At 37.5% G+C, this 14140-nt stretch overlaps 1 protein-coding gene and 1 pseudogene across 2 annotated transcripts; both read left to right on the top strand.

Annotated features, from left to right (window-relative positions):
* The first annotated feature begins 2951 nt into the window (after window positions 1-2951).
* Window positions 2952-8370, top strand: LOC105674781 (uncharacterized; annotated as a pseudogene).
* Window positions 8371-8481: 111 nt separating this feature from the next.
* On the top strand, window positions 8482-12663 carry AP-2mu (adaptor protein complex 2, mu subunit). Of its 2 annotated transcripts, none has more exons than XM_012371714.2 (5): window positions 8482-8643; window positions 9778-10158; window positions 10237-10487; window positions 10570-10826; window positions 10893-12663. In XM_012371714.2, the coding sequence occupies exons 2-5, from the start codon at window positions 9819-9821 to the stop codon at window positions 11371-11373; spliced, it is 1329 nt and encodes a 442-aa protein (XP_012227137.1). In that variant the 5' UTR covers window positions 8482-8643; window positions 9778-9818; the 3' UTR covers window positions 11374-12663. The 2 variants fall into 2 exon arrangements, with proteins under 2 accessions (XP_012227137.1, XP_067204958.1); XM_067348857.1 differs by lacking the exon at window positions 8482-8643 and adding an exon at window positions 8922-9085.
* Window positions 12664-14140: the final 1477 nt, after the last annotated feature.

Genomic DNA, 14140 nt, shown 5'->3' with positions numbered 1-14140 from the left:
CACGGAGATAACGCGAAGAGCGGTTAATCGGCGATCTCCGCTCGCGACCTTCGCCAAATTACTCTGAATACTCCGTGATTACAGTGACGATGTGTCCGATGGTGGAGAACAAACAGACAAACAAAAGAGACACCTAATCTTTGGCCCAGTGCTTGTAGCGCCCGATCGCTAGATCGGCGCAAGTCTTTTAATCGGATCATAGTATTGTTCAATGAAGCAACCGATTTGTGCGGGACTTTCGCAGACGTTGTAAAGGGACGAGCAATTCATTACGAGACGCGGAATATCGAATACGGTTTCCCGAGGCTGGGAATTGACCGCGGTAGAACGAACAGCAACCCCTGCATACGTGGATTGCGATTTTCCAATTTAATTGTACACGAAGAAAATTCCGCAGCGCAGTTTTCACCGATAGTTCTCACGGCAGAACGGATTTGGGTTCTCGAATCGACAAAGTTTATTTTGAATACAAAAGACACTCTACATACATTGGCTATATTTTTAGAAGCGTACTCTTGCCAGATTTTTACTGAAGAAGCCGAGGACGCATTTCGGACGCGTGAATGGCCGGTCGAAGACCAAACAAAACAAAAAAAAAAAAAAACGCAAAATTTTCAAGCGGTCCAGTTTCGAAGTGCAATATCCGTCAGACGCGAGACGCGCCTCGTATTCCTTCCTCTGTCTTTAATTCGTGAATCGCGAATGTGTAAACCCGAAAAAAAAACGCAACAGCACGGCGTGTCGTCGCGTTTGAAAGGGGAAAAAAAAAAAAAGAAACGAAGAAAACCGATTGTTAATCTTTTTTGGTAGTATGTAAGAGACGTACCGCGTATATATTGAACATATAGCGTGTAACAGAAATAACGGATACGGCAACCTAGATATATATAACAGTAAATAAATATATAGATAAGATATGTTTTATACGCTGCATGTCATCTCTAGAGGAATAACGTGATCATTGTAAACGTGTCGTTCGAAGTCAGGTTAATAATTATAAGCGATGTACGATTACGCGCGCGTGACGTAACCGCGATGATGCAGGACACACACGGATGCATACGCATACATACACACACATAAAACACACACATACACGCATAAAAACACACAGACACACACACACTCACACACTTACACATCATACACATCATACACGCTATCCGCACTCGTGCAAGGCTTTCCGACCTCTCGCGAATCTCGATATGAGCGTTTGCGTTTTCCTTTCGAGCTCCTCCGAACGGAATTATTTCTCGCATTACGACTTCGAGATTCGATCACGCGATTTTCTACTACACAGATGGAAAGGAAAAAAGAATGAGCTCTTTCACACACTGCGTAAATTTTTTAGCGGCGTTCAAAAATGATATTTATGCGATATTCAGAACGATTCGAAGTGAAAGAGTTCACTGACGAATTTCGCGATCGACATCCCGATTGACTGCGCCTGACTGTTGTTCGACGCACTGGTTAAACTCAAAATACAAAGTCAATCGCAGTGCCTGAAATGTTACAAAACTAATCTGTGTATCTGAAATTGTTATTGACCGGCGTGCTGCTTCGCCGCGCGATGCGAGCTCTCCCGCGCGATAGATTGTAACGCTCGTAGAATGTTGTTTGGCTGAAACCAAAGTTTAACTCGGCCTGCGATCATCAGTCAGGGCACAAAAGCTGTACGCGTATACCGGTGATACTCCTGTCGGAGGAAATTCGCAGAGACGTCTGTCACATTAGTCGCTGTTAATCGATCATTGTTATCATCATTAATTACGTTGCGTTAGCCGGTGACAAAGCGCAGTTTGGTAACCGCAAGAGCCTGTCGGGAATCCTTTTGACCCGTGTGTGTGAAATTTGCTCTGACAATTTTTAGAACGCGATAAACTCTGTCTGATTTTCTGAAAGAGAGAGAGAGAGAAAGAGAGGGAGAGAGAGAGAGAGAGAGAGAGAGAGGAGGGGAAGGGGAAAGAGAAGGAGACGAAGTACCATCACACTTTCGATGATCGCCACTTACAGTTTAATCAATTGTAATAATCCACAGTTGTCATCATTGAATCGTGTTGTAACGATAATTAAAGAAATAAGAGATCGAAGCGTTGATGCCGAATGATCGAGCAAGTGTTTGGCTGTGCAAGAGGGAAGGCTGAATAGGTCTGAATAGGAAGGCTGTGAATAGCAAGAGAAAGAAAGAGAGCGAGAGAGCGAGCGAGAAAGAAAACGAGAGCGCGCGCGAAAGAGAGGGAGAGAAAGAGAGAAAATGTGAGCGAGAGTAAAGAGTGAAAGGGCGAGAGGGTGTGTGAGAGAGAGAGAGAGAGAGAGAGAGAGAGAGAGAGAGAGAGAGAGAGAGAGAGAGAGAGAGAGAGAGAGAAAGAGCTAAAGAGATTCAGATATTAATCGAAGTCAGCGAAAGTATCCTGATATCCGCTGCGTGTGTCGATATCGGATTGACGCGATCAGTCCTGTAATAGTCGCGGTAAAGCCGAGGACGATTCGCCGACGCGGAATCGAATCGGATCGGCCGTTATCAATCAGTCGTTTTAAGTAATAACGGAAACTCTAAAAATATACGTTTCACGTACAACACAACATCCATGGTCTACACGTGTCGGCCTACACGTGCCTCCCGACAACCTCGACAACCTCGGCTATCGAGAGGACGTCGCAAAGAAAGAAAAAGAAAGAAAGAAAAAAAAAACAAAACAGATTCGCGTACGAATACTGTAGCTAATTATATTGACACTTCGCTGCTTCGAGAAGCTGCAGTCTACCATGTATATATTTTCATTAATGTATGTATAATAAAATATATTCGAGACAATCCGCTGATTTTTTATTTTACGCGCGCACAGAAGATATAAAAAAATGTATTAATAGAAAAATTATGAAGGGAAGGTATTTTTATATTTACTTTATTCTTGTATTTTACGGTATTTTTATATTTTATATTTATATTTATGTTCTAAAAAAATTTTTTTATATTTGTTTACGCGTGGAGAAAAAAATATCGAGCATCGCATTGATTATCAGAAATTTTTAAATTATATGAACACTGATTGCGCTTAACGATTCTGTTTAACGAGTTTTTACGTTTCAGCTAAGTAAGTCAGTTAAGTAAAATCAGTATTTATTAACTGATCTGCGGCGGCTGCGACAAGCGTTTTATTGATACGTGAGGATATATCATTGAATTATGAGTACATGTCGTTACGTGAACACAGAAGGACCGTGTGTGCATCGATTTGCCATTATCACGCGCATTACTGGCTGATTGGCAGCGTTCATTACATTAACTCGATGGTGGCCCGAATGAGCTTTGAATAACTTCCGAGTCTAGTCGAGGTCAGTCTTTCAGTTGAACATAATTCTTTGCCTTATACGCTTTCAAACGTACTCGCTTCCCGACACTCGTGACAAATGATTTCGACAGCTCTTTGTCTCATTTATACCTTCGAGATCGCTACCACCTTCCGAATAGATAGGATCAAGATTGATTTTTCTTGCGAAAATTAAATTCTGATTTGTAGAAGAAAAATTTAGCAAGATTATATTCGCATTTGTAGTTTATAATTTATATAACTACCAATTTATTTTGCAAATAGAAATTATACTTTTTAACTAAGACATAGTCAGTACAAATATGTGCATTAATTTTATAAATTTGACAAAAAAATAATGATTTGCGAGATAACTTTTGACCGCTTCGACGTTCATCAGGGAAAGATTTTAAGATCCATGCTCGTCTCGAGAAGATTTTAAAGTCCGCCATTTCGGAGAAAAAAGTTCAGCGGTTTTAAGAGCGGATAATCGCGAATGACACTTTCAATAGGAACGCCAAGCAATTGGATCGTGGATCATTTCGTCTATACGCCGAGGAACGATAATGAAATGGAAAATGGAAACGAAGACGTTCAATGGGAGTTTCTCGTGATCGGTGGACGAGTTCCGTGGAATGAGGCGCAGGCAATCTGCCCCATTTACGGACACCTAAATCCTCTCCCGACTTCCGAGAAGGAGGAAATGGGATACGACGAATCCTCTAACCGCCGGATCCTCTAACACGCGAGACGGAAGCGGACACGGGAAGCACGTTGGCCGTACTCGACGAGGACACGAAGGATTGGCTCGCACGGATGATGTCCGAATCAAACTACCGTTCGTTTTATTATTTTATCTTCCTTTTTTCTCTCAATGTCTGCAAACATGAAAAATAGATCTAGTGTTTCAAATCCGTCGGCTTTACAATTTTAATGCAGATACACATGTTTGAATAATCAGATATGTTTTTTTTTTAATCTGGATCTGAAATCTGAAATAAATTTACAGGAAATAATATAATCAAATAATTTAAATAAAAACAATTTTTCCGGTTTATTAATTATTCTGAATTATTCTATATTTATTTTGTATTTTTAAAATATTTAATATTGAACTTTATTTACACTACAATCGCTCAGGATACGATAGCCTCTGGATAGGAGGTCAGAGAAAGGATTCCACCAGCAACTGGACTTGGATCGATACAGGAAAAACAGGAGACGCGTTGATACACGACTCTTTGATAATGAAAGACCCCGCCTGGTACGTCGCTAATGATCATACGAGTAGTGAGAAAAATTGTCTCGTGTTTGACAGATTGGACCGCGACACTCCTTCATTCGTGCCAGAAAATTGTCGACACCGAAAACCGTTCATCTGCATGAGAGCCAGTGAGGAAAATCGTCGCGTAAAACAAGAATATGCGATTCGCTTCGCAAATTGGCCAGACGTTTTTATTAGAAACGATCGTAAATCGTCGTGACATTTGTTACCGCGCTCATTCGCAATAAATTTCTCCACGCTTTTAATCAGCTGTTTTTATTAAGTGTCACGCAAGTGGTGCAGCTTGCAGTGTCAACCATATTACATGTTTTTCTTTTGCGTCTATTTGCAATCTATTCTATTCTAGTCTGTTTCTTCTCGGATCTCTTGCGTTGAATACCGAAGCGCGACCTTAGCAAACTGCGTGCGCAATATTTATTTAATAAATAAGAAATTAATTTCAAATTTTAATTTTGATTGGGTTAAATCTGATTTATTGTTAATCTAATAAAATATTCAGAAGCATAATTAACAAACGGCAAGTAAGAAGAAATTGTTAAGAAGAACGGAATATTTTAAAATTAAAGCGAAAAAGAAACCGAAAGAGGGGATCGTCGAGGGTAGCAGCATCTTCGTCGACGGCCAGCGCTATCAAATTATTGATGACGAAGATGAGGAGTTACTTCGAGCTGAAGGAGTGCGGAAAGTCAACGGGGGTGGTATTACGTGGAGAGACGCTCGGTTGCAGTGTAAGAAAAGAGACAAGCATCTCGCCATGATCTTCATTAACGAGGCAGCCACCATTCTAGCGAACGCTATGCTGCGAAGCAGACCGTGTAATATGCATCTTTTGTAATTTATATATATATATATATATATTATACAAAATCATTGAATTTCTTTAAAACAATAGAAAAAGAGAAAAATAAAAAATGGACCGACTATACACATTGACGTGAAATAGTCACCGCGCGACCATACTTTCTAATTTAGATAAACTGATTTCTGTGACTGACAGCTATGGAAAGCGTATGGTTGGGCGGTTGGAGCATTGATGGCACCGATTGGACATGGCTTTCGTCAGGATTTACACTACCGTCGAAAAAATTGAATGTCACTTTGTATCCACCTTGGTCGGACAATCATTCCATATTACCGTTGAAGAACGACGATTATTTTCAAAAGGGAAGATGCTTGATACTTGACAGACATCTCTGCGCGGAACACCAGACTCCGGCTTTTCTCGATCTGGACTGCGGGAAAAGGAGGCCTTTCGTTTACCAAGATGGTAAATCTAATTTGTTAATGTGCTCTTTGAATTGTTTAATTTTATAAACAATTTTATTAACCATAATGCATTTAATATGATAATCTCAACGTTAAGTGAAAACCTAAATGCGACATCTTTTTCCAAATCTAGCGATTTCAAGAATGATGCATGATAATGAGAGAAATATATTATTCGAAAATAAAAAATTAATATTTTCTTATGTTAAAATGATGTGGAATGAAGGCGAAGCTTATTGTCAAAAAAAGTCCGGTCGCATAGCCAGCATACCGGACGCAAAAACTTTATCCGTCGTATTGGAGAACGTGACGGAATTGAGTATGTATGTGTGCAGATAAAATATATTTATCGAAAATAATTTAAAAAATACTTTATCAAATAGATTAATATTTTTTCGAAGATCTTTTAAATAAAAAAAAATTATTGATGTGAAAAATTTTATATGAATTTTTTCAGAGTATTGTAATTATTGTGTAACATTTTAAACTAATTCGCCTAAATATTATTTTATTTAATGTTGAATTTATTCAATTACATGTTGAAAATAAAATCAGCATTAGATCATACTTGGATCGGTGGACGCACAATGATGTCCAAGGATGGTTGGAAATGGATGGACGAAAATGGTGAAGTTCTCACGAGGGATGGTCTCGGTGCTGGCAGTTCCTGGTGCTTCGATAAGAACGATAGTTCCTTACGCCGATCGTGAGATCTGCCTAAATCTGGATCGCGAAGGTCATGGCGCACCCTTATTTTACGGTTTACCCTGCAACACCAGTCAATACGTTCTCTATAATTTAACCACTCGTAGAAATCTGGATTTAGCAGTCGCAGAAGTAAACGAGACCAAGGTTGAGGAAGGCATGGGTAAAATATATTTCACTGTCTATTTAAATAAACAATCTGATTTGTATAAATATTTGCATAAAGCAAACAGAAAGATTTTTATTTAATAAAATTTGTACGTTGTTAGATATTCAACAACAAGCTATAGATTTAGCAAGCAGAATACGTAAGCTAGCGGAAGATAAACAGTCTGGTCTGCTTTTTGTAATGGACGACAGTTTAAGTGTCTTGAACGCATGGTTTACTGAAGAAATGAAACTAGCAGCTACGCTGGTTCGCCGATTCTTCCCGTAAGAATTATTTGTACCGCCTGAACATAAATTGATAGAAACTTATTCCGGTAAAATTAAATATCTAATTTTTTAAATTAATTACCTGGCAGATTATCACACGATCATCCGATGGGTACGATCACTTTTTCGCAAAAAGCGAAGAGACCTCTCGCTTTGAATCAGACGGATACTTGCGATGTAATGACTTTGTTGTCCAAAGAGATGCTTGCAAATCGCACAACTCGCGTAAGCGAGGATCTTAACGGAGCAACCGGAAAAACTACGAACTTAATTAACGCGGCTCTTATGTCGGCGGAAGCTGTTCAAGCTTCAAACATACAACGAGTCATTTCAGGTAAAGCATTTATATTTTAGGTAAAGTATCATTGATTTCAATATAAAAATAAGTTATTGTAAAACATCTGTTACACCTCCAATCGTAATTTTATAGCATGATTAAAAAAGTTTTAGATGTACTATTTCTTAGAGTTATGAATTAAACCTTTTATAGTTGAATAAATGAGAAATTTTAAATATTTTTAAGTGTTTAGAAAATATTTTTATTCGAAATAATATACGAGCTTTATGTGTATATGTTTCACGAACTCATTTATTACTCTAATTATAATAATTTTATTGCTTATTATTTATATAAATATTTTTAATATGATAAATGCGTTTACAGTCTTCGTGACGGATGGAGGACATATGACCGAGGAAAATGACAAAGAGAATTTACGAATCGCAGTGGAGAGCTTGCAGAATCTAAGAAACGACGGTCATGAAGCGTTCGCCATCGTCATTAGCCAAGGCCAGAAATACGCGGCGAACTATAACGTCATCGAGGAACTATTTTCTACGTCTCTAAAAGGAGAACGGAATCTCTATTTTGTCGAAGATTACGAAAGATTAGCAGAAATAAATGCTGCATTGAATTCCACGGGATGAAAGGAAGATTATGCTGCTCAATGTAAGTTGATTTTTAATTAATATACTAATAAAATAAAAACTCGAGAATTATAATGCACAATGTAAAAGAGAAAAAGATTATAAGTTTAAAAAAATGATTTTTATGCAGGCGAAGAAATACAATGGATTATATCTAAGGACAACGAACTGCTGGCTTATCTATTACAATCGAAAAAGTAGTCGCAGAACAATTAATTACACATATCTAAAGTTAAAATAAAAAATGGAACAATAATCGTAGTAATACGTATTACAAGTTTTTATATTTGTAATTCGAATCTATTAATTATCTTTTTGGATGTAATATAAGAAACATAATTATAAGTCTATTTTTTGGATTTATTTAAGAAAAATTATTCATATAAATACATAAAATGGTAAAATAATATTATAAAGTTTCTCTGATAACTTTGATGATTTTGGCGGATATTGTCGCATTTCGGCGGCTCGAATATAGTTCACCGGCGCAGTTGGCAGATGGCGTAGAATGCTCTCGTCCATTTAACTCTGCAGTCTAGTTGATTTTCGTTGTCCACGTCGTTTCTCGTTGGCAATATCGGAAAGTGGGTGTTGCTTTCGTCACCAGTCCGTCAGCTCGCGACCGTTCGTGCTTACGGTGTCAGGAGTATCGTGTTACGAAGGGTGGATACGGGAAATCAGTACTCTCGGCAGATCATCCTCGAGGAGTCATGCGTAAGTGAAAACTCGATCTCACTTTCCTCGGTACCGGCGTCTCGGCATTACTCGGTCACTTGAACGCAAAGGGTTACGCAGGGCTACATCCGATCGATAATACTAACCGTTCGCAAGACATATCGGACGAACGGATAATTCCAAATGTCATTTAAGAAACGGTCGTTATTCGTCGTGATGGTAGTTATCTATTGTAACGAGCGTATTTATATCTCGGACGATACGAGCCTCAACAATATTGTGTTTTCACGAAGCGCATATATTTTTCATACTTTCAGTGAAGGGCTTCTTGCTGATCGACGTGTAGGACTACTTAACATTTTACGCATTCCTGTGCTATCAGCTACGTTATCATTTATAAAGCTTTAAAATAGCTGTAAAATATAGCTGTAAAATTGATTATTTTATTTCCATTTTGGAGTGTATATTTTGGGCTACTTTGGTAATTTTGAGTATTTTCTTTAGGAATTTAGTATTTTCTTTCGAAACAGACCGTTAAATTACAGAGCGCTATTGACTGATTATTTTTAAAAAATTATTTTTAGTCGCAAGAGAGACTTTATTTTTTTCGGTTATTTTTTATAACTAAAAATAAATAAACGTACATTAATGTTAAATTGTTACATTTTATTTATTTTTATTCTTTAAAATCTTATATTGTAACATTTCATAGGCGTAAAACTTTACTGCGATGCATTGAATTCTTATATTTTAAACAAGGAAATGGTTCAGAATTCTAGAATGTAAGATTTCAATGAATCACCATAAAGTTCTATCAAATGATATAATATAATATTCTAAGTCATGAATAAAATGTATATTTTAACATTAAGGTATATCAAGTTAGAACTTTAGAATGTATATTTTCTTTAATGCGATGCACTGAAATCTTATATTTTAAACAAAGAAATGGTCTAGAATTTTAGAATATTAGATTTCAATGCATTGCAGTAAAGTTCTAGACCTACCAAATAATTTAATATAAGATTCTAAGGCATGAAAAGGTGTAAAATGTGTATTAATGTTAAAATGCTATTGAGATATTGATAACATGTCTTCTTTTTAAGAGAGGAAATTTACCATTTAAAAATTTTTAAGTGTAAACTTTTTAATATATTACGGATTTTTTTACAGATTGATTTTGACTTGAAAGGCTAATACTACCCTCTGTCAAGATGATAGGGGGTCTATTTGTTTATAACCATAAGGGAGAGGTACTTATCTCTCGAGTATATCGGGATGATATTGGCCGAAATGCGGTGGACGCATTTCGCGTCAATGTCATCCATGCACGACAACAAGTACGTTCACCTGTAACCAACATTGCCAGAACATCATTTTTCCATATAAAACGCGCTAACATTTGGTTAGCTGCTGTCACCAAACAAAATGTTAATGCAGCTATGGTGTTCGAACTGTTGCTAAAGATCATAGATGTTATGCAGTCATATTTTGGCAAAATTTCAGAAGAGAACATCAAGAATAATTTTGTGCTCATCTACGAGCTGCTCGATGGTATGAGATTTAATCAATATTTTAATGATTGTATACGTAAATTATTTTTTACAGTTTTATTTTTTAATTTTCTTGCAGAGATTCTTGACTTTGGATATCCGCAGAACTGTGATACTGGAGTATTGAAAACATTTATTACTCAACAAGGCGTAAAGTCAGCTACTAAGGAGGAACAGGCTCAAATAACATCGCAAGTCACTGGCCAGATTGGATGGAGACGAGAGGGTATCAAATACAGGCGCAATGAACTCTTCTTGGATGTACTTGAATACGTGAATCTCTTAATGAGCCCTCAGGGACAGGTTCTTAGCGCACATGTTGCTGGAAAGGTACATTAGCCACAGAAAGAAGGGTTAATCAAGATTAAGATTAATCAGTTTGCAGATTTCTGAATCTGAAGATCTTTTCCAGGTCGTGATGAAGTCCTATCTGTCCGGTATGCCGGAATGCAAGTTCGGAATTAACGACAAGATTGTTATGGAGGCCAAAGGAATGAAGGGAGGCGGCGGATTGGGAGGCGGTGGCGATGATCCCACTGGCGCTAGATCCGGCAAGCCAGTTGTCGTTATCGATGACTGCCAATTTCATCAATGCGTTAAGCTTAGCAAATTCGAGACCGAACATTCCATTAGTTTTATACCGCCGGATGGTGAATTCGAGTTAATGAGGTGAGACATTTACTAATGAATCGAATATCGGAATGTCAAAATACTGTGTTCATTTTTACATTGCAGATATCGCACCACGAAAGATATATCATTGCCCTTTCGCGTGATACCTTTAGTACGCGAGGTTGGTCGAACAAAGATGGAAGTCAAAGCAGTGTTGAAATCAAACTTCAAACCTTCATTGCTGGGGCAAAAGATTGAAGTACGCGTGCCGACGCCATTGAATACTGCCGGCGTACAATTGATATGCCTGAAGGGTAAGGCGAAATACAAGGCATCGGAGAATGCGATTGTGTGGAAAATCAAGCGCATGGCCGGCATGAAGGAGACGCAGCTATCCGCCGAGATCGATCTGTTGGAGACTGACACGAAGAAGAAATGGACGAGACCGCCAATATCGATGAACTTCGAGGTGCCGTTTGCACCATCTGGTTTTAAAGTGCGCTACTTGAAAGTATTCGAGTCTAAGTTGAATTACTCCGATCATGATGTGATTAAATGGGTTCGCTACATAGGACGCAGCGGTTTGTACGAAACGCGGTGTTAATGATCCGCGTGAATACAGAGGCATAAATAATTGTAAAGAAGTAATCTCAAATACGACAATTATAAGTATCGGTATTGGATATTTCTCGATATTATTTCATTATAGCTCATATTTGAAGGAACGATTTGAAAAAAAATTCGGATGACTAATCTTGGATCGTGTGTGGACATATGGCGATGTTATGGAAAACATATCGTTTCAAGAGAAATTCCATTGTCAGCACAAAATTTATAATTATAAGGAATTTTTCTTGTGCGTTATATATTGTATTATAAGAGTCAAGTTCCATTAAATTGTTCTTATTTTTGACGATACTAATATAATGTGTCAGGAGAAAGTAAGTAAAAAATCCAAGTAGAAAATAGAAGGATCGTGTCGGAAAAATGTTAAATGCATAATACAGTAATCGGTACCAGAGAGATTATTTCTTTCGTGCCAATTTTTTATGTCATCCATTTTTCACATCAATTCCTATTTGATGAATTAACGTTATAAATATAACGAGATTTTATCAAACTTTGAATATGAAGTTTGTTAAAAATGATTAAGCATGATCATTGATTGTTATATCTTTTCTTAAAATTATCTAATTAATTTTTATCTCTTTTTTATCTGATTTTTATATCTCATTTTTCTATCAAAGAATTATTCTATCAGTAAGAATTGCAAGTGTTACATAACCATAATCCAGGTAGGTAATTAGAAAATCTTTATTTGTATTTTTAAAATTGATAAATTATACAATCATCAACGATCGTGGAATAAATATATATTTATAGGATTATGTTACTATGCATAATGTTTTTTTAATACATTACGATAATAAATTTTGTATCGTAATAAAGATATAATATTCATATACATATATATACATATATATACATATGTGTGTGTGTGTGTGTGTGTGTGTGTGTGTGTGTGTGTGTGTGTGTGTGTGTGTGTGAGTGTGTGTGTGTGTGTGTGTGTGTGTGTGTGTATATGTATATGAATATAATTACTCATTAATATAATTTCTCACGTGATTTATGGTATATAGAGTTACAGTATGGCCTCTTTGGTACCAGAGTTTGAGCGAAACTGAACAAATTTGTATGCCGCAGATTAAACTTGCTATGCGGTCAATGAAAAGTAGAACACTGATAATATCCTGTATCTGTGCATGAGAATGGAGAAAAGAGTAGAAGGAAGCAGATTAATTATATGAGCGTAATTGATTTTGTCTCTATGAAACGTTCACATGCATAATGAAATATATGTGTAAAATAAATAACTGCCCATGTGTAAATTTGATTACGCTGCTTTCCTTGAAATTATTATCCCGAATATTATATACAACACAATTGATTCGCAAAAAACAAATTTTATAAAAGTGAGAAAATGTTCTAATTATTAACTGGTGCGCATAAAATTATATCTTGCATTTATTAATCAGAAATTGATTACATTATATCTAATTATATTCATATTAATTACATTATTTTGACTAATTATACAGTCTGATTTATTGATAAAATTAAAAATAAATTCCATTTACATATAATTTTAGAATACGATCGAAGCGTTTCATGTAAAATTTATCTAATCAATACGACCGTCATATTTGAAATTTGGAGGGGAAGCAATTTCTAGAATAGTAGAAAATATAAAATTAATTAAACTTTGAAAGCGATATAAAAAGAAAAACTAAAAAAAGTTGAAACAGTGCTGAAACGCGCTAATTACTATTATCGAAATCGAACGATATATCATATCGATGTGCGATATATCGGTATATCTCTCGCTACCGAGATACGCTCAAGATCAATTTATATAATTACACTGATAACACTTATAGCGTTTTCGATTATACAGGATTTGAACGACCCAGGGTTGGTTAATGACGTCATTGCAACCTCTCCACCAATGAAAGACTTGCATTTATAGTAAAATAGTGATTGATCAACCCTGGGTCGTTCAAATCCTGTATAATCGAAAACGCTATTAGTAAATTTGACAAACCAAGATGCACGATATTTCCCAATAAAATAAGTAATCTTATATTTTTAACAACATTTATAATATTATAAAAATACCTGTGACTTTTATAAAATTACATAATAATTATCAGATTTATTATAGCAAGAAATGTTCTAGTGTCTCGCAATTACCAGCTCACGTGATCATATTGCGCTTACTTCGCGCGAAACAAACACAATATGTCGCGTTTAGTTTCGCAATCGCGAAAACGCGCGCGGGCACGCTTTGAATTTCCGTCTGCGAGTTTTCTCGTCTACGTACCGGGCGCTTTCGCGACGGCACACAGCGCGATGACTTTTACCTCGACGCGGCGCATGCGATCCACGCCTGGCCTCGCTCCGCTCCGTGCAACGTACAACGTATACGTATCTCACGTATACCTGTCATGGATTCCGAGGATCGACCGCGACCACCGCGGGTACGCGTGATCACGCGACTTCCTGCGTGAGAGCGACACGCATCGCACGCGCGACGTTGACGCGAGCCGACGGTACGGTGTCCGACGTCCACGAGGAATCGCCAATCGGACGAGACCGCCGTCGTCGCCGTGGACCAGGCGTCGTCATCGCCGTCGTCGCCGTCGTCGATCATGAACGTCGCGGTGCCGCCACGCAGAGGAAGGTGTCGTCGTCGCCGTTGTTGTTGATGCTGCTGGTGAACGTCGCTGGGAGACGCTAGGAGACGCGTCGACGCGACGCCACGCACCGGGAAGCGCGGCGTGCCGAAATGATCACCCTCGACGACAGGCCTT

Source organism: Linepithema humile, chromosome 1, assembly GCF_040581485.1.
Source record: "Linepithema humile isolate Giens D197 chromosome 1, Lhum_UNIL_v1.0, whole genome shotgun sequence".
NCBI classification, from domain to species: domain Eukaryota; kingdom Metazoa; phylum Arthropoda; class Insecta; order Hymenoptera; family Formicidae; genus Linepithema; species Linepithema humile.
Note: the sequence above shows the minus strand (reverse complement) of the source record. Positions and strands in the feature narration are given on the sequence as shown.

Bases quoted from the DNA above. Each gene is read 5' to 3' on its own strand.
- AP-2mu (XM_012371714.2), top strand. From the start codon at position 9,819: ATGATAGGGGGTCTATTTGTTTATAACCATAAGGGAGAGGTACTTATC. The intron at 10,159-10,236 runs GTATGAGATTTA...ATTTTCTTGCAG, and splicing joins CATCTACGAGCTGCTCGATG to AGATTCTTGACTTTGGATAT. The intron at 10,827-10,892 runs GTGAGACATTTA...TTTACATTGCAG, and splicing joins GGTGAATTCGAGTTAATGAG to ATATCGCACCACGAAAGATA.